The 25,515-nt window shown below is 37.2% G+C and overlaps 1 protein-coding gene across 1 annotated transcript; it reads left to right on the plus strand.

Moving 5' to 3' along the window:
• The first annotated feature begins 1,106 nt into the window (after nucleotides 1-1,106).
• On the plus strand, nucleotides 1,107-5,805 carry LOC140161045 (DCN1-like protein 5). Its single transcript, XM_072184426.1, is given in 6 exon segments — nucleotides 1,107-1,257; nucleotides 1,431-1,539; nucleotides 2,129-2,233; nucleotides 2,831-2,899; nucleotides 2,901-2,934; nucleotides 4,472-5,805. Coding segments are annotated over 6 exon segments (558 nt in total). The 5' UTR covers nucleotides 1,107-1,117; the 3' UTR covers nucleotides 4,573-5,805.
• Nucleotides 5,806-25,515: the final 19,710 nt, after the last annotated feature.

Here is a 25,515-nt window from a genome sequence, read left to right on the forward strand (position 1 = left end):
CAATATGAGAGAGAGTGGGGGTATAGTGCATGGTTATGGTATTAGGGAGAACGTTGTCATGATGGTTGTAGCTTAGGAACTGGAAGCTGAGCAGAGAGGATTCTTCACATTGGAGGAATGGATGAAAGGCATGACCAAACTACAGTAAGTGGGTTAGAGCAATATGAGAGAGAGTGGGGGCATAGTGCATGGTTATGGTATTAGGGAGAACGTTGTCATGATGGTTGTAGCTTGGGAACTGGAAGCTGAGCAGATGGGATTCTTCACATTGGAGGAATGGATGAAAGGCATGACCAAACCGCAGTAAGTGAGCTAGAGCAATATGAGAGAGAGTGGGGGCATAGTGCATGGTTAGGGTATTTGGGAGAACAATGTCATGCTGGTTGTAGCTTGGGAACTGGAAGCTGAGCAGATGGGATTCTTCACATTGGAGGAATGGATGAAAGGCATGACCAAACTACAGTAAGTGGGCTAGAGCAATATGAGAGAGAGTGGGGGTATAGTGCATGGTTAGGGTATTTGGGAGAACAATGTCATGCTGGTTGTAGCTTGGGAACTGGAAGCTGAGCAGATGGGATTCTTCACATTGGAGGAATGGATGAAAGGCATGACCAAACTACAGTAAGTGGGCTAGAGCAATATGAGAGAGAGTGGGGGCATAGTGCATGGTTATGGTATTAGGGAGAACGTTGTCATGATGGTTGTAGCTTAGGAACTGGAAGCTGAGCAGAGAGGATTCTTCACATTGGAGGAATGGATGAAAGGCATGACCAAACTACAGTAAGTGGGTTAGAGCAATATGAGAGAGAGTGGGGGCATAGTGCATGGTTATGGTATTAGGGAGAACGTTGTCATGATGGTTGTAGCTTAGGAACTGGAAGCTGAGCAGAGAGGATTCTTCACATTGGAGGAATGGATGAAAGGCATGAACAAACCGCAGTAAGTGAGTTAGAGCAATATGAGAGAGAGTGGGGGTATAGTGCATGGTTATGGTATTAGGGAGAACGTTGTCATGATGGTTGTAGCTTAGGAACTGGAAGCTGAGCAGAGAGGATTCTTCACATTGGAGGAATGGATGAAAGGCATGACCAAACTACAGTAAGTGGGTTAGAGCAATATGAGAGAGAGTGGGGGCATAGTGCATGGTTATGGTATTAGGGAGAACGTTGTCATGATGGTTGTAGCTTGGGAACTGGAAGCTGAGCAGATGGGATTCTTCACATTGGAGGAATGGATGAAAGGCATGACCAAACTGCAGTAAGTGAGTTAGAGCAATATGAGAGAGAGTGGTGATATAGTGTATGGTTAGTGTGTTAGGGAGAACATCGTCATTCTGGTTGTAGTATGTGAACCACTGAATCCTGCTTTTTGTTATATTTGATGTGATTTATCAATAACTAATATCATTTTATTTTGCTTGTGATTTACAGAACTGATAGTCCAAGGAAAGTTCAAGGCAAATTAGATTTTATGCGTTCCCTACTAAACGACCCACCCACCTTCAAGAAAATATATAGATACGCTTTTGATTTTGCTCGGGTAAGTCATGTACATTTTAAGACTTTCAGATTTTGAGTACTTTTAGAATTCTTTATCTGTGATCAAATGTTTACTGTGGTCAAAGTTTGACAAATAAAACTGAGAGAGTTTTTTGCTCAAGATTTGCACATGACTGAAAAAGTTTTATTCACAGGATACTAAATCTGCATTGATGGGATATTCCAGTTGAAATTCATTACCCCCGGAAGACATGACCTTAATCTTCCACACAGGGAGTGTGAATTTCAAATGGGATTACCTGAATGGGTGACTCCATTTTAAATCTAAAATGTGGTTGGGATTTATTTCAGGTCTTGTCTGCCATAAGGGGTATGGATTTCAGGTGGAATAGCCCATTGTCATTTCTAATGGAAAGGTGCTGGGTTACAGCAGAACTTTTAAAATTTGCCTGTGAGTCTGTCATGATAACATGTACCATGCAGTGAATCAACCAAAGATAGTTCTGATCTGATTTGATCAGTCAATAAGAACACCGTTCTGTAAATTAACATGCTTGCTGCACTTGCGAAGTAATACAAAAAAAATTGTAATGACCTAATATTCCTGGTTGTTTTTCTCTATCTCTCAGGACAAGGAGCAAAGGAGTATGGACATAGACACCGCCAAAATCATGTTGACCCTACTATTGGGGAGGCAATGGGAATTATTCAGTTCATTCCATCATTTCTTAGAGGTAAGGCCCTTCTTACTGGGGTACATTCCCTTTACTGAAAACTGGAGAGAGAATATGCATATAGACTTTGTTTTCATTTGCTACATCCGTAATTTTATTCACCAAATCTATCACTGCCATATATGTACACTGGTTCTTTCTAAAACCATATTGGCGCTTATACAAAATTTTATTTTTATTTTATCTAAGTATGATACAGATCTGTTGAATACAAGATGTTCAAGAATCTTTAATAGAATGGGTAAAACAGAAACAGGACGATAGTTTGAAAACAAGTCACATTCATCCTTCTTATACAGGGGAATGACCTTTGCTATTTTAAGTCTGGTACTCTGCCAGTGGAGATGGATACATTGAAAATGGTTACAACAGTATTTGTAGAAATTCCTTTATGTTTGTGAGCACCGCAGTTGACTGCCAGACGGTATTAGTGATGTTTTTGATGAGAATTATCATTGTAAAAAGACCTATAATGGCACCCACTTTTGGAAAATTCAATGTCCCAGGGGCATGTATTAGAGAGAATATAATGGTATATGTCCATTTCATATTTTACACTTGTTCAAAAAGGTTTTTTCTTTTTTGTCTTTTGTGTAGCAATCCAAATACCGCGTGATCAATAAGGACCAGTGGTGCAATATACTGGAGTTTAGCCGTGCCATTCGCTTCAGATCTTAGTAATTACGATGAGGATGGAGCATGTAAGTAGTAGTTCACAGTAGGGCCGGTGTCTGCACCGTTTTTTGATGTTGACATATTTCGTATCTTGACTTCGACATACATTTGGGTTCCGAAAAAATACCAGGACTTTTTTTTTCATGATTTTAGGAATATTTTAAAAATTTTAACCTAAAAATATCTAGAAACACTGTCAGCAATTTCAGCAAATTTCCAAGATGGCCGTCTTCATAGCGAGCATGTAGCGATGAAGTGTACAATTTACCCCTGAAGGCAAATTACATGAAAAATTGGCGAAATAGTAGGTAAAAGATAAGATTTGGCATTGCATTTTGTTGAAAATACATTGGAAATGGCCAATATTTTGAGTGAAAATGAGCTTTCCTGACGAAGTTTTACTGGGCCTTAGCACTATGTCGCCATTGACGAAGTTCTGTCGATATGTTGACATAATTCACTTTGTCGACAGGATTCCGACAGAAGACCTGTCGACACCGGCCTTAGTTCACAGTTGAATGCAAGAATGTTGTCAATTGTGTTGCTGTCATGCACTGAAAGTAATCTTATGTACCGGTATTTACTTATGTAACATATATGTGACTCCTCGCCACAACTGAGCCCGGATGTCGCCAGTGCCCCTATTGAGATATGCTCCATCGAACTTAACAATAAACAATAGGAAAGAAAGGATTTATTGACTGTTTTATTGATTTTTCACTACTTAAATGTCAAGTACTATAGACATGATATACATCATTTTAAAGCTAATTTCAAGCAGAATATTTTGGTTGAATATCTCAAAAATGATGATTGGCGACATCCGGGCTCAGTTGTGGCGAGGAGTCACATATGTGAAACGATCTGGTCCATGGGGGCCAAAGGCGGCAAATTTGAAACTGAGATAACGATAAAAATATGGAGTAAAAAAAAAATACATAAGAAAATAGACATCAAAAAACTTCATAACTTAAGAACCAAGTATGCTAGACCTTTGGTGTTTTCAGTAAATGATAACATAATGTGTTATGTAATAATTACAATAACCCAATTTTCAAAAATGCCTCCTTTGGACCCCATGGACCAGATGTCTGAAGTCTCTAAAGTGTATAAAAGTCACAAACTGGTTATTCTCATAGTCATGTTTAGGAACATAGTCTCATGTTTTAGTCTCATGCATAGTCATGTTTGTGTGATCATCATGAATGGCAAAATAGTGTACACTATTTTGGTCTCCATTCGTGACAAGCCAATATGGCAGATTTACCATAGCGTTATGCATGGGGCAATTGACCTTTTCGGTAAATCCCATAAGCCTTTGCGAGTACAGCTGAGATGTCGTCATTTGATGTCACGCCGACTTGCAATGTACAGTAACGATGTTAGCAGATCGGTGTGACGTCAAATGACGACATCTCAGGTGTACTCGCAAAGGCTTATGGGATTTACCGAAAAGGTCAATTCTGAGAAGGTTGTCTGGACTGTATGTGATATGAACAATTTGATTTGAAAGACTGACCCCTTCATATGTATAATCGCAATATTTTATTATGTTTCTTACAGGGCCTGTTATGTTAGATGAATTTGTAGAATGGTTGCACAGCAGACAACAGCTACAACAACAGGGGAACTGTAGTAGTAGTAGCAGCAGTACATCCTGTTAACATCTAGAACAAACTTTATCCATATTTGGGATACTTGGCTGGACAATGACCTATGGTGGTGATATGGTGCATTATGTTGTACATAGGTTGGAAGTCTACAAAATTTAGACATGTCATCTGTGATGGTGTCATAGGTTTGCTTGCACTGTTGGCATATGACTTTGGTCTCTCTCCATGGGCCACTGACCAAAGACACATGTACAGGCTAACTGAAGTCAGCATCAGTGTCAATTGTTAAATTGTCAATTGTTACAGTGGTTACCATGTGCACACACAGATGGGCAGTTGTGGAGTTGTCAGATTTGTGACAATTATTTCTCTTTTTAATTTGCACGAAATTGAATGAAACGAGGAAGAGCGAAGTGTTAGTGGTTTGACATTGGAAGTTGCTTGTCAGAATATCAATCGGCCTGTATGTACGCATGTCGTTGGTGATTCTTGGCTCTCATTTAAGCTGAGAAGCAATCGAAGATTTGTCAAAAGGGTTAGTCATTTGACCAACCTATCACTATGGACCACAATGGCCTCATCCCAGTGGCATAGTTCAATAACCTCAATTAAACAATCATAGTGCACAATTTGACCTCAAGTTCCAGAGTATGGGTTTTTTCACTCAAAATTTCAAAGGTCATGCAATGAATGTATTAAATGTATCGGGGTTAAAGAGCTGTGCATTGATAGATGAGCATGTTGTGGATCCTAGTGTATACATGAGGATAACGTTGACTACTTGACACCAACCTGAGAAACCCAGAGAAATCAAATGCTATCCAAATCATTGTAGAAAGTGACCTGGTGATGATAGCTATGGGGTGATGTGTACACACAAGATGCGTATGCTGCCCATTCAGTACTCTTATTATTATTATTAAAACGACACTTCCACATGCCAATCCCTGTATTGCTAAGTTCACAAACCTCAATGTACATGTGGAGTGAATGTGGCACCTGGGTATCAATACTCGTAATCAATATCATGAGGTCGCTTGTCAAGGATACTGGATTATATTTATGAGAGTGACCGAGCAAGACCGCTCAGGTCAACTTTCGATTCACAATTTCACAAGCTGAATTGACCAATCAGACCACTTTGTTTGTAAATAAGATGTGTACCGTTTTGAAATTATGTTTATTGCGCAACTCCTGGGTTAATGACCTTTTTGTGTTCAAAAGAGATTTAAAATGGTCAGTTCAGCTTGTGAGCTTTGTGAATACTGACAAAAAAACATGGGTGACAGGCAGGGTTCCCGTTAAGGTTTTAAAAATGTGCGTCCGTAATGACGCAAGTTTGCTGACGAGGTTGCAAAAACTTGCGTCCAGACAGATTTTTAAAGCGCCCATCTGAAATTCAATGATTATGACGATACACACGCATTCTCAAGGGTCTACACCTCATCAAATGTTGATTGTTAAAAAAATAAAAGTGCATTTTCGCCGTGATATTCCATCTCCATTCGCTATGATAATTTTTCTCATTTCTGTGTCAGTTTTGGTCCGAAACGTGGTCAAAAACAGGTGCAAAAACATGAGCAAAGTCTGTCAATCTTGAGCAATTTTCGTTCAGTACTTTCACTTCCGCTTTCTATTTTTAAATTAACGTGCTGTTGATGCTACAAAAACTAAAACACGCTGCCACAAATGATACGAAAAAGGGTTATCATTTAGATTTTGTCTTTAAAATTGCTTTTATTCATCGTAACAATAATACTAATAAAGGAAACCTAGATTATTAATGAGAAAAAAAACTTAAAATATTAAAAATTGAATATTGTCAGGTTGTGATAAATAATTAAATAAACACCGCACGTTAGCGGCACGTGCTAGTAAACAAATCAATCGGGACTTCCCAGGCCATGTGATCAAACAGCTGTACAGCGATCGCTCGAAAGCATGCAAAAGTGCACGATTTCCTGACGTTGCATTTACAAATATTGCAGAATTTACTTCAATTCTCAGCAGTTGGGTCAAAATTTTGGGGCTTTTATTATCTTAAAAATATAAAAGAATACCAATTGCTTATTTTTATCATCAATTAATGATAAAATTTCGAAGTTTTGTCTGCGTCCAAATGCATGTGACATGGACGCAAAATACTTGATTAGCCATGTGAATTTGCGTCCAAATTTGTAAAATACGCGTCTGGACGCAATGACGCACACTAACGGGAAGCCTGGTGACAGGTGAACAGGTAATGCTAATAGAATATTTGGCATTTGTTATGTGATTGGGCTGTTCCACTTCAAACCCATACTCCCCCTGTGGAAGACATGCCCTTAATTTTCCACACAGGGAGTGTGAATTGTAAAATGGGTTTACCTGAATGGGTGATTCCATTTGAAATCTACACCCCCTGTGTGGGAGATTAAGGTCATGTCATGTCTTCCATAGGGGATGTGGAGGCCAACCGGAAAAGCCCATTGTGACACAATCAAGGAGGAAAACGAGTAGTGTATGGCAACTGTGCCCTTATAACACAAGTGATTAAGCATTGCCAGCTGTCGGCAAAGACTAAGAACTCTTGAGACTATGGTTGGACATTTACTGTGTGGCCAAATTTAAATTTTATTAATATATTGGCTAAATATATTGCTTCCCATTCCAGATAATTGCATGACTAATTTAATTATCCAAATATAACAATGAAGATATATAACAAATTGAGAGTGATGGTATTTGTACTTTCCATAATAATGGAAAAAGAAAAATAGTTACTTTATTATGGTATAATTTTCCAACATGGATGATTCCAGACTTGCAGTATCAACATGTTATAGTAAACAGAAAAATAATCACCTGCAATCAAATTAAATTGCAGTGTTTACTGATGCCACAATGCTTTTATAATCACCAGGTGCTGTGAATCAGGTTTATTTCACAGTTGTTTATGGGTAAAATTCAACTTTTCCTTGGAAATTGATTGTAAACCCTGTAATAATTGATGCTCCTCCAGAATTTGTGAAATTTACTTGTTGTAAGTACCCTTGATTGTTGGGAGTGGCCTTGATCTTTATCTTCAAATCTGTTTCTCACTTCTTTTTCCATATAGGCCAGCATGCCTATTATAGGCTTTTCAGCCTGGCTTGAGCATTTTACTTGAGCCGGGTCCCATCAGGACCCAAGCGTGTCTCCACACGGAGCAACAGTTTAAACAAACACGTCATGTGATACCTCTGGAATAATGCATGATGGGAGGCAGGGTTGATTTTAACAAAAATGTTAGATTCATCTAAGCTACCATCAATGTGAATTGTTATCATAACATGTAATCAATTTAGATCATGTATTTATCATACAATTATTAACCAAATATCCACACAGTACATAACAATGTAATATATTTTGACTGCTCAATGCCATAAGTGGGTAAGTGCAATAGCTGCCCTGTAAACATTTGGCAATTTACACACAGCAAATTGCACTCATCTACACATGGCAGCTATTGCACTTACACACTTATGGCACTGGGCAGTTGATTTGTGTGTTTAAGGTGTGTCGGATGGCATAAGCCATATTTTTCTAAGAAACTGCAGTGCACTTCTTAATATAGTAATACATCTTATAGGAAATTAGTTGAGGAAGCCAATTATCGCATTTATATTTCCATGGGTCTTGCGGTTCTTGAGTTTAGGCCAGTATTTTATCAAAAATCCGTACTATTCCTCTTTAGTGTCCATATACACTCTGGTGGTTAACATAATACAGGATTGCATAAAAAAGTTACATGTAGATATTTGCTCAAAAGATGTTGTTTGTACAACCAACTTTTTTTCAGAAATAAATGTTGTAATTCCTGCCATGCCAAAGTGTCTATTCCTGAATCATAGGCCGTACATTGCGTAAATTGCCCTTTGTGGCTGAATCTTCCCCTGTTCTTCATGCAACTTATTTTATGACATCATGTAGATTGTTATGTATTGTATTTTAACCTAATTGGACATTATATAATAACATGTTGATCAATGCTAAAATGGCATCAAGCCTCTAGTCGACTGTATTTTGTTGAAATATATCCAATATATATCGGGTCTTTGCTTTATTATATTGTTATTTCATTCATATTTGTAATTATTTATGATTGGTAAATTTCCTCAACAAATAAACAACGAAAATGTCAGCATCAAGTGCTTGTATGTTCATGCCATATTTTATTTTATTTTTTGCTTGGATAATTTTTATGTTATAAAATGTGAACATTCGCCACAAATGCAATGTAAAGTTGTCATGTTTTTTCTTGAGATATAGTTAGTATGATCTTGTATATAACTAAAGTTATTTGTTGCGACCAACTGGAATGAATAGGTACATTATTCTAAAAAAGATCTGCTGTTCCGAAGGTCTGTCATTCCAAACATACATTATTCCAAAAATCTTTTATTCCAAACACAAGTTTCTTGTACCTGAGGTATTGATTAGCTGTGACTAGTTTTATCGGAAACAGTGCAAATATGCAATATTTCATTCCAGGCATAGCTTTTGGTTAGAACTTCCACTGCGCAAATCTCAAGAAGGAAAATGACTGATTTTACATCCTATTTTGTGGTGGTCTGTTACCAAGGTGAAGTACCGTAGTTGTATACCTCATTTGAACATCACTAGACACATATAGGGTGTTTTTATTTATACACGTACATGTTTATACTAAAAATGGTAAGAAAGATGGTATAGGTCTTATTGCCAAAAACAGTACAGGGACATAGTTGTATATGAAATAGTTTGTGTCAAAACATTTGATTCATTCGAAAAGGGAGTCTAATTATTATGTAAATAAATATAGACAAAAATGTTATGAGGAGACTAACGCACAAAGTCTAAATTTATCATTTTGGTATCTAGCTACTATTCCAAGTGCCACATTATGGTCTTATTGGGAATACAACACTTTGTCCAAAACAATTCTCGCGATTCACAATACAATGCGCCGCCAACAGTTGCTCTGGCTAGTCCAAACTTTGACCTCCAGGGTCGACATCGCCTTCCTAGCTACCATTGGGTTTTTACGCGAGTGTGATAATAATAATGCTGAAACAGCTTCACAAAGGATTCCGTGTGATCAATAGATCGAAAATGGATCTACTACAATTATTGTAAACTTCTGTTTAGTGTACGTTCGCGTGAACGTAATTATAATTATTGACATTTACACACACAATGACATGTTCCCGTGTTGAATTCGTACTATGCGGGCTTTGGATGTCGACATTATCCCATGATGCACTACGTATTTCGGCCTTTCCCAAGCTACCGCTGGAGGCGCATCGTATTGTGAATCGACCGAATTGGTCCAATGGATTTTGATCCAAATTACTTTAGCCCGACTGAATTTTCATCCAAACCTTACTTTGTGCCATATATTTTCAGCCAACAGAAAAAATTGTCCTACACATGGAAGAATCATATTGAGCCGAAATAATGTTGGTCTAAATTTTTGATGGACCGAAGTACACATGGATGCAATATCTTTTGGAGCAAAATATTTTGGATGAAGTGTACATGTACAAAATGTATGTGGACAAAACAACATTGGACCATCTCTACTTGGACAAAACAACTTTGGACCATGCTGAATACTGAGGCTAGTACATGACTGTACACTAGTCTCAGGCTGAATGGAAGTTATACTTACTTCACTGTCATGACAGCTTGTCCATAGATCACTGTCAGAAGTTGGGTCGGTCGATCTGGAAAAGTTTTTTCCTTACAGCATATAGGCTGCCTCCTTTCTTCATTATTTATTATAATGAAACAAGTTTCCTTATGCTAAAGAAGGATTGGCTGTCTATCTTACATGGTGTATTCTAGTTTTGTGTAAACTAGAACATATTGGACAATTGATCTTGACATCATTTGTGTGTTTTTAGAGCAGATGACGGGTAAATTCTGCATGTGTTTCTCATTGAGATTTTGCAGTTCAGGTTCTTACCCTATGGCTGTAATCTCAAATAGGGTCATGTGGTCAAAACTTTAGCAGATGTCAAAATGAAGGCAGACCATGCAGTAGCCATACCCATTGATTAAGGATATTCAATAAAGCTCTAATAAGCAATTGTGTGAGAGTTCATGTAAAAAGTAAAGTTTTGAAAATACTGAAATTAAGAAGTGTCAGAATGTGGTATGTCATATCTATACTCCGTCTAGCGTGGAATATGAAGTCAAATTTTATCATATGATATTATGATATGAAGTAAAGTAAATTTTCATCTTGCATGAGTGTGCATGTACAGTGGCTGTGCAGTAAATGCATTTTGGAATAATCTTGCAATAATTGTCAAGTGCTTGTGAGTATAGATGTGAAAGTTTTCTTGTAAGAGGATATAAGTGTGTATTTTGAATTTCCACTGATGGCTATCAATTTCTAGTCAATACATGTTTCTTTTGTACCTGAAGAGGGGAACAGCTAGGATTTTTCATGTTACAAAAAGCCTGTTTGGTTGGGGATGGGTCAAATTGTCTAGTTTGTTAAAAAATGTTTTTGTCTTCAAAAGTTTGATCATTAGTCAGATCTTGCCAAAAGTTAAGTGCTGGGCAAAACAAGAAAGTGGCCACATCACCAATTTTTGTCAGGCCCCAGCATTGGTTTGTACACCACTCTATAAGAAGACAACAGTAAATTGAACGAAACAATAAAAAATCTGAGCTCTGTCAGTAATAATAATGTTCTCTTGTATATTCTGTAGTACATTAACTTGACTCAGTTAATCAAGAGTGTGATTGTATGTAGAGTAAGTTATGTTTGTCTGTATATTTATGGAATCACACTTGTAGCACCATTGTGGACCGGTTTGCAATGGTGTGGATCTAATTGGATTCAACAATTTGGTCCAGGTGTATATGAATCCCATTTCTGGTATAATTGTGGACAGGTACGTAGTGGTGCGTATCAAACTGGATTCAATAATTGGTCCAGATGTATATGAATCCCACTTGTGATACTATTGTGTACAGGTATGCAATGGTGTGGATCAAACTGGATGCTACAATTTAGTCCAGATGTTTATGAATCACCTGTGGTACAATAGACCCTATCCATAATTCCCTGCGGTTAGACCCCAGATGTCCTCATTTTATGTCAAGCTGATGCGCACATCGTTTAGCCAGGCCGTTGCAACTCATATACCAGCGCAATGCAAAAAAGTGGGGACACCGTCGGCTTCCCCCATGTATTATCCGCCGGTGCCATTATCACGTGACTGAAGAAAAATGCTGCTGCCACCACAGAATTAGAGACAGAGAACCAGGACTCGACCGCCATCTTGATATATTATGAATATATAATTATATTTAAACGATGATGTCATGAGTGATGTTGCCGTGCATAACCATGATAGCTCTTGACATGATAGCTGTTACATACCTGTTGAGGCCAATGGCCTATATCCACACCCCCTGTGGAAGACATGACATTAGTTCCCCAACACAGGGGATGCAGATTTCAAATGGAGCCACCCATTCAGGTAACTCCATTTGAAATTCACACTCCCTTTGTGAACAATTAAGGTCATGTTTTCCATATGACCCATTCCATGTCAACTCCAGGGATGTGCACCGCAGCACCTCTTCAATTTTTTTCTTTTTCTGTGTGGTGGTAGATATTGATGAGAAAGTAAAATTCCGAAAATTTGAGCTTCATACTCCATTTTGTTTTCCGTGGCATCAATTTGAAATTTAGGGGGTCAGCGTAAAATGTGTTTGCATTCTTGTAGAGTTGACAACGTTTTGAGGTCCATAAATGTATAAAGACCATGTACAACTTATGGAGAATGCATGTATTACTGATGTGTTGACTCATTTGAGTCCCAAAGCCAATATCTGGCATCAGAAATGTTGTCCAACTCCTTTCAACATTACATGAAGTTGATGGTGGATCAAAATGCCTGACATTGGTTTTCAGGGGGGTCAAAACTACAAAAAATGTACAATTGGGGTTTTGTATGGGTAATATCTCAGCTAAAAATATTCTAATAGGCTCAATATTGGTTAAGAGTAATGTCCTACCAAAGGGCTTTGACTAGCAAAAAAATGGACAGTAAAATTATTTTACTTTTGGAGTTTTGACCCCCAAAGTTGGTCCTGATGGACAGACATTTTGAGGGCCCTATATCTTTTAAAGTAAAGGAGTTACAAGTTTGTTGATGCCAGATTTGAATTCTACACAAATAAGTACCCCAGGATACATACTTTTCAAAGTTGTAAATGGTTCCCTTTATACATTCATGGACCTCCAAACATCGCTTCACACTATGGCACATTTTTTACGCTGATCCTCTAAATTTCAAATTGATGCCACGGAAAACGAAATGGAGTATGAAGCTCAAATTTTCGGATTTTACTTTCTCATCAATATCTACCACCACACAGAAAAAAAAAAAAAATTGAAGAGGTGCTATGTGCACATCCCTGGAGTTGACATGGAATGGGCCATATGGGGTGCATGGATTTTAACCGGAATAGTCCAGTGCTAAACTACACATTCCAGATAATTGTGTAGGACATGAATACATATGTCTTTTGTACCATATAGAGATACAGTGCTTAAATTTGACATGAGTGCCTGCATCTCAAAAGCTATCCAGTGACAATAGTCGTGTTCTTCATACATGGACATAATAGTCAAAAGCAAGGACCTAATTCCATAACCCTGATCTGAGGACAAAATGAGTGTGTACTTTATATAAAGTTGAGGTATTCCATCACTTGTATTTATATGATTTCTTGTATTTTACATTCTAAAGTTGTATAATATGATTTCTTACATTATGAAGTGAAGGAAGACAGTTATACTTCAGAGCTGAAATGCTCTCACAATATCAGGAGCCTATAAATAAAGTTTGAAGCAAGTCATCTGCACCCAAATTTGGAAGAAAAAACATGACTACATGAGTGTTGAAGACTTGATTTAAACATAGTTTAATGTCTACCACCAACACATACGAACAGTGGCAGCACCATGAGGGAATTGGAAATGCCCCCCTTCCCCTAACCCCCCCCCCCTTTCTTCCCAATCAGAATGTGAAATTGGGTAAATTTCTACCTTGGGGCATTCACCCCCTCCCGCTCCCTAGTGGATAAAAGTCTGGTGTTGCCATTGATAAGAGCATACTATACCATACTATATTATTCATGACCCCCCACAAAAATGCATGGGTGTAGATCAAGATTAGACGTTTTCCGTTTTTATTTTTATTTGATAAATCTAATAGTATCGTAATCGTTGTTATGTAAGATAATAGGGTGTAGTGTAGAGTTTTACTTTAAGATAGTGTTATACTAACACTGACATTAAACTTCCCCCACAACTCTTGGTGGAATTGCCTCTGGAGGAAAGTCCCAAAATCTTTATTTATGGTGAGGTACATACAAGTTTGTTCTTGCTCTATTTTTTTTTTAAAGAACAAGGAAGGCTTGTTCTGTTTATTATATGAGTTACAACAACAGGCCTTGCCATTTGTGGTGTGTAATTATCATGCCATCACGTGTCTGAAATGATAATGGGGAATGTAATGTTCAGCACAAGGAAATATACAGACTGACTCAAAAAAATTGTGCAAGTGAAAAGCCCCCTCTGTGGCAATTAGAAAATGCCGTTGTGACATGATGCTTACATCAACGTCAAGGGCATAGTCTTAGCTCTCAAATATTGTTTGTTCTGTTCAATTTGCTTTTTTTAATCTCGAGATATGTTTAGTTAACAACGAAAGGGTAAAATCACAATTGTGCCACTTTTACTAGGCAATAGGGCTGTAAATGTAAACCAATGATAGCTGAAGTTGATGTCGTCTAATGCACTCCCTCTTGAGGGCTCGTGCATTAGACGCATCAACATCGGGCGCTTATATGCATTATTTTGTCTAATATCATTATTTTGTCAAATTTCATGAACTTGTCTGTCTAAGTTCATTAACCTATAAGTGTGCAATATTTGTTTGTCTTTTAACATGTCTTGAGTGACAAAGTGAACAGTATTTACCATAATGAAATCATTGACATGCACATGTATTTAATTTTACAGCAAAATGTGAAATATTTATCTTTTAATTTGTCGTAAGTGGAAAAAGAGGATCATTATCCCTGTATCATGATAAAACAGTAAAAACAATTGTGTATTGTTGTGCAGTTGGTGCATTCTTTTCATTTCACGAAGGAACTCTTGAGGGCACGGTGGCTCAGTGGTTACGGCCTTGGACTCATAATCTGAGAGCTTGCTCGACGTGCGTGGGTTCGATTCCCCGCCCCACCACCGTGTTGCGCCCTTGGGCAAGGCGCTTTGCCTCGCTTGCCTCACCCCACCCAGGTGCAATGGGAAGCTGTTAGGGGTAGTCACAGTCGTTGTACTGATGGACCCTGCGCCACTTGTAGGCTGCAAACGTGGTTCCGACATATTCTAATGACGGCGGAATAAATGTAAAGCGCTTAGAGGCTGTTTACGGCATAAAGCGCTATATAAATGTCTACATTTATTTTATTTATTTAACTCTTGATAAACTTGATGCTATCATTGATTTACATGTACAGCCCTCTTCCCTAGTAAAAGTGGCACAATTGTGATTTCACCCTTTCGTTGTTAAGTAAGCATATCTCGAGATTAAAACAAGTAAACTGAACAGAACAAACGGCATATGAGAGCTAAGACTACGCCCTTGACGTTGATGTAAGCATTATGCCACAACGGTATTTTCTAATTGCCAAAGAGGGCACTTTTCACTTGCACAATTTTTTTTGAGACAGGCTGTATAGAGTATGCTTAAAATCTCAGAAATGTGATCGGGAAATTCCAGTTGAAATCCATATACCCCCTATGGAAGACATATGCATGATCTCAAACTCCCACATTGTGTATGGATTTCAACTGGAATAGCCCATTCAAATCACTAAGCTACTGTGCAGTGTACACCTAAAGCCCATGTGGAGTGTGATACATAGCGCATCTTAAATTTCCAAACAATAGGCCTGTTACGATGAGCTCTTGTTTCATTATTTTATGGGCATATATACAGTTTTTTGAGTCCAGGTGATAACAAACCTTGAGGTTTTGGGTTGTGAATTGAAATATTTGGCTAGATGTACCCAAATCTATGTAAAGGCGTAAGTAATGAGAGGCATATGTTCAATAAACTTAAAGATTTTTGTCTGAATGTGTTCCAAATGACCTTAAATGTAATGTATGGCATTAAGAGGGTGTGTGATAAATGATGTACCCTGAAAGGAAGGCAGATCTATGTAAAGTCATGAGAGGCAATTATCTTAAGATTGTGGTCAAAATGTGCTTCAAATGACCTTAAATGGTAATGTATAGCATTAGGGGGTGGGGAGGGGGGGTGATAATGATGTACCCTGAGAGGAAGGTCAAATTGTTTAGATCATTTCAGGTACCAAAGTAAGTTTCCCTAAATTTGGCATCTATTGTGGGCAAGTTCAAGGATTTATTTTTTTGTACATGTACTCAAAGTGGGGACAAGCAATTTGTGGCACACTGAGAAAGAGGGTGATTAATTGTTGACATGCTTTTCAAAAATGTTACTCTTTTCCTGGGGCACATATATTGCACAGCCCCTTAAACATTTAATTTAAAGGCATCAAGCTTCTTATTCTCCCAAGTGAGTTTTTTATATATATATTGGGATTAAAAAAATTAAGTTCAGAAAGAATTTGGCCAAAGTGTTAAACATTGCCATTTTGACCTGCCTTATTGTGTATGAATAAAATGTGTTAACAATTAATATAGTGTATTAAAGTTCTATTACTGTGTTCTCTGAAGAAGTTGGAAAACATCCATAATACACCATAAGATTAAATTAGTATGTTTATTTTGTTTAAACTACAAATTTATTTTACTATTTTACAATGTATCATGTGTGTCAAAATTACTGAATTAAACATTTTTAAGATGGTGTTTAAAATGCAAACAATGTGGAAAATGGTTTTCAAGATTTTGGCTCAAAATTGGAGGTGACATTTTGTTATTGATATTTATTATTAATATTTTGATATTGGACCTACACTTATATTCATCCCATTAACCGCCCAAGGTGCTTAACAAAGACATATTAGGTGGGTGCTTATTTTTTACATTGTTTACATAATTGCATGGATGTAAAAAATGACTCAAAATATTATCATCAGTGTGCTTTATGTTTCAGACCATGATCCAGATTTGCATAGGCAGTTAATAATAACAGTTTGCTTGTTGTAAAGTCACTGAGTGGGCACTTTTAGGGGCATGGGCGGTTAATGGAATGAATAATGGCAGTTTAAGTGTGCCTGTATAGAGAATAGGAAGGATGCATCATGTCATAACTGTAAAGTCTTGGTCTGGTCATTTCAAGAGGATCCAATGTTGCTTCCGGATGAAACAGGCTTTTCAATAAATATCACGACTAGTCTAAGGCTAGGGGGGGAATCCTGTTCTACGGGCTCAACCAACAGATTTTGTCTCTCGTCCCTAAATTGACCGTCGAAAGTTCATCATAGTTATGATGCCTGTTACACATTGGAACTTCGCACCGTACATGATGCTAAAGAGGTACTTTTATGCACACGCGATTGGGGAAATTATTTCATGCTTCGGGTTTTATCGGAATTACTCAGTATGAAAAGGTCTATAAGCATGCGTGAGAAGTAAAGACTCTAAAATAGCAGTCATCTTGGATGTGCAGTATTAAAAGGTTAATTTAAAAATTGTTTTTGAGGAAAAATAATTTGAAGTATAAGCTTTCTCTCAATTGCATACCCAAGATGGCTGCCATGGTCTTATGCCATCAGCGCATATATGCCCAAGCAAGGAGTGTGGGGTTTTTTTTTGCACCCAAGACCCTAGATAGAGGGATATCCAACAACGGCACTTCATTTGAAGCGATATCCGTTTTGCTGCTATACAATTGAAGGAATATTCTTTAGTGCTCTCATGAACTAAATTCCTGTCCCGTTTTAGTCTCGTACACATTTAACGAATAATCAATGGCAATTGAAGGCACATGTGACTGACATGCATGTGTGGAATTGAGGTTAAGAATTATAAATCACAGAGTTAACCAAATTCATTTAAATAAAGTAAGATTTGTGAAACTACTTGCCACGGTAAAACATGCATTAATGTAATTAATTTCTAGGTGTGGGAAATATTTTAAATATCAGCGTTGTGTTTATTTCCAATTGTTTTATAGATTTTCAATTTCATATAAAGAATTGCCTTTACTCTGCAAAAGCGGGTAATAGATACAAGTAGCCACGCTATTCAAAAACTGCCCATCCAACAGTTGTTGGCGAGACAGAGATCGCTTCAGATTAATATTTGTATTAAATAATGATGGAGTTGGATATCCATGTATTTAGGGTATTTGGTTGCACCATGATCGAAGGAAGTATTAACTTCCACACAAATACCAAAGATGAGTAGGAGGTGATATTCTTTAAAATCAAAGATTTCCACACTGTTATTGTGATGCATTCTTATTTGTTTTATCGGTGTATAAAAAAAGAAATTCAATTAATTAATCTTCTTTCAAGAATGATGGTTTATTAAAGATAATTAAAAATTAATCTGAAAAAATATACTTTGTTTGGTTGGCTTGTGTTTATCCAATGTGTCTATAGAATTTCGTCACAATTTTTCATATTGAATTTTGTACCTCACATTAAAGCCATAATGTACAATTTCCGTCATTTTTATTTTGGTATTTTGTACCCAAAATGCTGAAATAATATATTAGTAATAATTACCAGGAAGGGTTTCTGTCCATTTTCAGCTGAAATAACAAGGTAAAGTGAAAGAAACCTCACTGGCTATTTTGGCCGAACATGGGAGTTCTATGGCGGACTAAATTATGACTAAATTGCCCTGTTGACCTACAAACACAACAAATTTGGCAGATTCCATTTACGTGTAAGATGGGACGTGTGTAAACATTACAAATATGCCAAAAAAAATCGGGTTTGAAAAAAATTAACCAATTTCATATTGTAAGATCGTATACAGGGTGTCCCAGAATGATCTATACCGGGAAAGATGGAATTATTAAGGTATGAAGGGCATGTTGAATGGTCATATTGTTTTGTATTTTAAGTTCTACATATATTTAGCTTTCTCAGATTTTTTAGATTTTAAAAATTTGACGTTTCTAGTAGAAGTTATAGAAGATTGCGTAAAAATGGTGAATTCTAAGTTTTGACAACGCACCCTATTTTGAAAATCTGTAACATTACTAACCGTTCAGCACAAAGTTATTTGGAAAAAGTTATGCAGGTATTTTAGTTGTGCCCTGTTCATATTTCCACTAAATAGCCGATATCTATCTATTATTATGACGTTACGAAGCAATCATTATATGGATTTGTGGCCTAATCCCATTCTCTCTTTGGCGGTATTTTTAAATATAGTTATTGTGGTGTGAGGTCCATGTCATTTGAAATGCTTGCAGAGATCGAACTGATTGTGGTACAGAAAAGACGGCTCCTCAATTTACTGTACAGCAGCGTGGATTTCTTTCAAAAACTTACTGGCAAACCGGCAGCTATGTTGAGACGCAAAGAAGATTCATTAGACGATGGTGTATAACGTAAAGAAGTTTGACGAGCACGGAACTGTCAGGAATCGGCAGAGTGAAGCTTTAGGTGCTCGTAAGACTGTAAGAACTAGAGCGAACATTGCAGCTGTCCGGCAAGCTTTAAGGCGCAACCCCAACAGTAGTTGTTGTCGAAATGCTGTGCCAAACATCCCACGCTCTTTCATTTAATCGTATCGTGCCATTTTTCAAAGGTATGCGAGTCGTTTTTCATCGATTTTACATTATTGCATGCCACGCCAAAACAAATAAAGGTAGCGTGCTGAAATTAACAGAATAAGTAGGAGACATGTCCAACATTATAATGCTGGTATCAAAAATAGATACACTGCCCGTCTTCTATTTTTAGTTATTTTTGCAAACACGGTACAAATCATTCTGGGACACCCTGTATTATGGCTTTAAGGCCTGTACCAAATAATCATGACTTCCAAGTTTTGTGTTAACTTATCGCTTTTGATATTTTAGGAACAGAAATGTTTCACAACCACTCATAAACACAGTATGGGCGGTAACCACCATGAGGGTGAGGAACATATTTCAGGCATCAAATTTCACTGAAATTGTGAGAAAAGTATGAGCTTTCCCAAAAAGACCAACAATTTTTGGGGAAAAAATGTGTATTTTCAATACGAAAGATCAAAATGATAGATGGCATTTCCTCCAATCTATATACATTCGATTTATAAAGTTTACTTCGAGCAATGATTCATTCATTCATTCATATTTATTCGGCAAAATCGACAAGAACAATAACTAGAGCTACTGTGGCTCACGAGCCACGAATGTCAGGCGATGACTTCTGATTGACCTCATTTGACCTTTGACCTCGGGTAAACGTGAGTTGACTGCTCATGCTCTCTCAAATCTTCTTCTTCTTCTTCTTCTTGGTTGAGTCGGTAGATACAGATTATTAGCTGCAGTTCACCAACTTTTTGGGTCATGGTCGCGGATATATGGTGCGTGTCTGACGGTGTCTCTATCTAATTGTTCTGTTTGGTTGACTGTTGAGCCGGTTCTTGAAGCTATCAATTGTGCTTGCCTTGATTGTTTCTTCTCCTGTTGCGTTCCACTCCCTAATTGCTCTTGGAAAATAGCTGTACTTGTATGTGTTGAGTCTTGCATAAATTGGTTTATAATTGCTGCTGTTCTTCTTCCTGGTTCTTGTTTCTTTTATTAGCTCCATATGGTCATTCTTGTTTATGCCCACCATGTTGTTTGTTATCTTATACATCATTGCTAGTCTTGCTTGCTTCCTTCTATCTTCCAATAAATCCCATCCTAACTCCTGTATCATCTTGGGTAATATGCATCACATTTAAGCCCAATCGGGCCTATTTTAACATTTGACCTCATTTGGCCTTTCCTGTCCTGTAACCTTGGATGACCTTTACGATTTTATACTCCCCAAGTGTCAGGGATCATTTCCGCAAGTTGTTACAGCCTGATCGGAGCAATATTTAATTTGACCTGACCTTTGACCGCAGATGACCTTTATGGTTTCATACTCCCCAAGTGTTGGGGATCATTTTCCCCAAGTTACAGCCCGATCGGAGCAACTTTAAGTTTGACCTGACCTTTGACCTCGCATGACCTTTTTAGTTTTATACTCATGAAGTGTCAGAGATTGGTTTCCCCGAGTTACAGGCCAATCGGAGCAACTTTAAATTTGACCTGACCTTTGACCTCAGTTGACCTTTGCTGTTTTATACTCCTCAAGTGTCAGGGATCATTTACCCAGAGTTACAGCCCAATCGAAGCAACTTAAAATTTGACCTGACCTTTGACCTCACACGACCTTTGCGGTTTTAGACTCCCCAATTGTCAGGGATCATTTTTACAAGTTACAGCCCGATCGGAGCAACTTTAAATTTGACCTCACATGACCTTTGCAGTTTCATACTCCCCAATTGTCATGGATCATTTTTTCCAAGTTACAGCCTGATCGGAGCAACTTTAAATTTGACCTGACCTTTGACCTCGCATAACCTTTGTGGTTTCATACTCCCCAATTGTCAGGGATCATTTTCCCGAAGTTAAGCACTATCGGAGCAACTTAAAATTTGACCTGACCTTTGACCTCACATGACCTTTGCGGTTTCATACTCCCCAAGTGTCAGGGATCATTTTCCCAGAGTTACTGCCCCATCGGAGCAGCTGTAACATTTAACTTTGGATGACCATAGCTGATGTTTCATGATCCCCTTATGATTATTATGTTTTAGCCCAATCGGACATATTTCAAAATTTGCCCCCCCCCCCACCCGAGTACTGGTATTCACCATTATTGCTATATAAGATTTACCATATAGCCTTAGTGTGTATGTATTGATTTTCATAAATGCATCATGGGAAGGAATATAATTTGACCACCATCCACACCGCACAAGCAACTATATAGCATTAATCACATACCTTTAGTGTGTATTTTCATAAATGCATCATGGGATAGCATCATTTCCAAACCTTTAGTGTGTATTTTCATAAATGCATCATGGGATAGCATAATTTCCAAACCTAACAACTCTTATCTCTTATTATCAAAATAGCAGCGCAATATTTACTGTTAATTTTCCTGGAAACTTAAAACCACACCAGTAGACATGCCCAAGCATGTACTCTTGTTATCAAATAGCTGTTTCCCTGCACCATAGACCCTAGAAGGTATCTGCCAAATTGCTGCCTCTAATGATAGCTGCTTCATTACATTTCACGCAAATATTTTCACAAAATGACCCTATTAAGCCTTACATGAACTTTGACCCCAATCTGTGGTACAACTTATTTGAAGCTTGGGCCAGCGGTTCTTGCTGATCATGTTTGGTGGTCATAGCATGTCATTTAAAGGAGAAGTATGATTTTTTAAGATTTTCACAAAATGACCCCTAATAACCCTTACATGACCTTTGACCCCTATTTGTGTAGAAGTTATATTAAGTTTGGGTCAGTGCTTCTTGTGGCCAAGTTTGGTCAAAATTGGTCCAAGCGTCTGGCACTAGTAGCAATTTTTGGTTCTACTAAAGAAGAAAGAAAGAAGAAGATTTAGGAGCTTCACAGTATATCAGGCGGATAAATCCGCCTGACATAACCGCCTGACATAAATATAATCAATCACAAATTATCACAAATTTAAAGGGCATTTCGTGATCCACAGCCTCATCCCCCACTTTTCTCAAAAAAGTTGAGATTTTTATATCACTGGAATACTCTGGCTACATAATGTTTATGTACAAAATATTTCTTGCAGATTAATTCGTTTAGCAAAGATATCGCGAAATTTGAATTTCGTTCTGGTGCACCAGAACGAAATTACAACGTATTGTCTATGGAGCAGTGTAATACACATAATCATGCATAACTCGCAAACGCAAAATCGGAATCAACTGAAATTTTGGGAATATGCTTTTTCGTGGATATGTAGTATGTACTGAAAAAAATGTCATAAAAAAGAGGATGCTAGGATCACGAAATACTCCTTTAACATATATGAAATACATGGATACAAGCAAAGACACCAAAAAGCCGAAATGCCAGGATAACCCATGAAGTCTAGCTGCAAATGTGTAAACTTATTTCCAAACGGTGCCTGGGACGGGGGACAAAACAAGCAAAAGGACAGAAAGGAACAGGTTACACAAATGCAGCCGACTCTTGGGTTAACGCACTTCTGGCAAGGTGGTTTTTTATGGCATATTTAAAAGTATTTTTGTCAATAATAGCTTTGATTTGGGATGGTAAATTATTCCAATCAAGTGTTGATTGATAGAAAAAAGACATTTTGGTGTAAGATCCTACTCTCGGGACATGGAAATTTGAAGCACTAGACCTAAGCATGATCCTAAGGATTTTTGCTTTGAGGACTGTTAAGGCCAAGGAAAGTCGATTTTGAGTTTCCCGTCACCCGCCCTCACTTCATTTTCTGACCCTCACTTGAATTCATTATTGTGATTTTCCAAAAAATGCCGATAAAAACTGGTTATATTTGCAAACAAAATTTATGAATATCCCTTTATTTTTTGTGGAAAAATCAAAATCAAAACATACATTTTGCTGTCAACCTTGCAGACTCTTTTTAATATACTTTTGAATCTCCAAGTGAGTGAGCGGCAAATAACAACACATTTTACATGTGTGTTGGTCATATAATGAAAGGCAGAAAAATAATGAATAATGAATAATGAAAAAGTTAGCTCACTTGTTTTCAGAAATTATGTGACGGGAAACTCAAAATTGACTGTTAGGGGCCTAAAAGCCCATTCAGTGATTTACTCAAATCATTAAAATTCAGATTTTGGTTAGTCATTGTCATAGAGAACATAACCTGCTAGTAGTTCAGCTGAAATCCATATACGAAAAACAAAAAAAGACATTTCACATGCATCTGTAATTCATATACTGACAGTATATAAACTAGAGCTACTGTGGCTCACGAGCCACGAATGTCAGGCGATGACTTCTGATTGACCTCATTTGACCTTTGACCTCGGGTAAACGTGAGTTGACTACTCATGCTATCTCAAATGAAGGATAATTTGCATCACATTTAAGCCCAATCGGGCCTATTTTAACATTTGACCTCATTTGACCTTTCCTGTCCTGTAACCTTGGATGACCTTTACCCAGTGGGCACATCAACGTGAAATCAACGTTGAATCAACGTTGATACATCAACGTTGATTCAACGTTGAAAAGTGAAAGTTGACATCAACCTTTTCGTCAACGTTGATTCAACGTTGAATCAACGTTGAAGCTTCAACCTAATTTCAACCTAATTTCAACCCGATTTCAACCTGATTTCAACCTTGTGTTTCATATCAACCTGATATCAACCTAATTTCAACCGGATTTCAACCTGATTTCAATGTTGAATCAACGTTGAATCAACGTTGAAGCATCAACCTGACTTCAACCCACTTTCAACCCGATTTCAACCTTGCGTTTCATTTCAACCCGATATCAACCTGATTTCAACCCGATTTCAACATTACTTTTTAGCTTCAACCTGATATCAACCTAATTTTAACTTCATTTCAACCTGATTTCAACTTCATTTCAACCTAATTTTCATAGGCTTTAATCCTTGGGTGGGGCGAATTCCTTGAAGAAAAACGATGCACGTTTCGTGCACATTTTCAAATTTCTTTCATGAATATTGCATTGAAAGGGTGCGCACGGCCCAGCGCGCGGCGATTGGGGAAGTTACCGGGGAAGTTAATTCTGTAGAATTTTACACCAAACTCCATCTTGATTTTAACGTACTTTCAACCAGAATAGTTATCTACAGATAATTTAAAGTCATTGATATGCAAAAGCTTGAACACAACATACTATCATCTACAGACCTAAAGTTTTCCCAGAGTATTTCGCACTTAGGCCTACATCATTCATATTTGTAAAAAGGACAGTTTAAATTTGTCCTAAAAATCGAAGTCGCACAAACTCGCAAAACCAATTTCATAATTATTCGATAATTGAATTTCATAATCATAGGCTATCCGCTATTTCACATTTGCATCATTAATATTGGTCAAATCAGGGTTCAATTTCGTCTTGCATGGTGGTGGTTACTGAGTCATTAAAGCAATTTCGTCTTTTGTCATTCATCAGATGTTATTAATGGATGTACAACATGCTTATTTAAAAGGACGGTGTTCATTTTAGATGATGTTGCATGATCTTATTCTTACTTTTAAAAAAAATAATCATAAAGTTATGAAAATAAAAGAAAACACATTCTAAGAAATATCAAAGATTACAAATAGAGTATAACGTTAAAGAAAAGAAGAGAAATATACATAGTATAACCTGAAGGTATATATGCCTATTATGATCTTAAACATGTTAAAGTATATAATTGCATCAATATAATATCTATATATCGTAAAGTTATCAGAGAAGAACATCAAAGAAAGAAAGAACGACAGAACAGAATGGCATGCAATGATAAAAGCCGTCCGATCCCCGAACAAAAATAAAGTTGCTTAAGAATGTTTTGGACTTATATAAATTTTAGGATTTAACATGTTTAATCTTTGTAACAATTGATTCGATTGAAAAAAGATTTAGAAAAAAGTAAAAAGAAATTATAGCCTCCATACATGATGAGCTCATTTAAGCATAAATAAAAGACAAAAATGTAGGCCTATATAAAAACATTTAAAACAAAAAGACCAAAAAACTTTTAAAATACTTTTGCGAAAGGTATCGCTAAGTATTTTTAGACGAATTTGACCTGCAATTTGACGAAAATCAATGACTCAAACACGAACCTTAATATAATGCTACATTTTACAATCCTTCTTGAGCGATCAGAGTCTGCATGTCGTGCATGAGTAGGCCTAATAGAACTTTAGTATCTGAGAAAAAACCAGGTCCTATAATTTCGTCG

This window comes from Amphiura filiformis, chromosome 9 (genome assembly GCF_039555335.1).
Source record: "Amphiura filiformis chromosome 9, Afil_fr2py, whole genome shotgun sequence".
Classification (NCBI taxonomy): Eukaryota; Metazoa; Echinodermata; class Ophiuroidea; order Amphilepidida; family Amphiuridae; genus Amphiura; species Amphiura filiformis.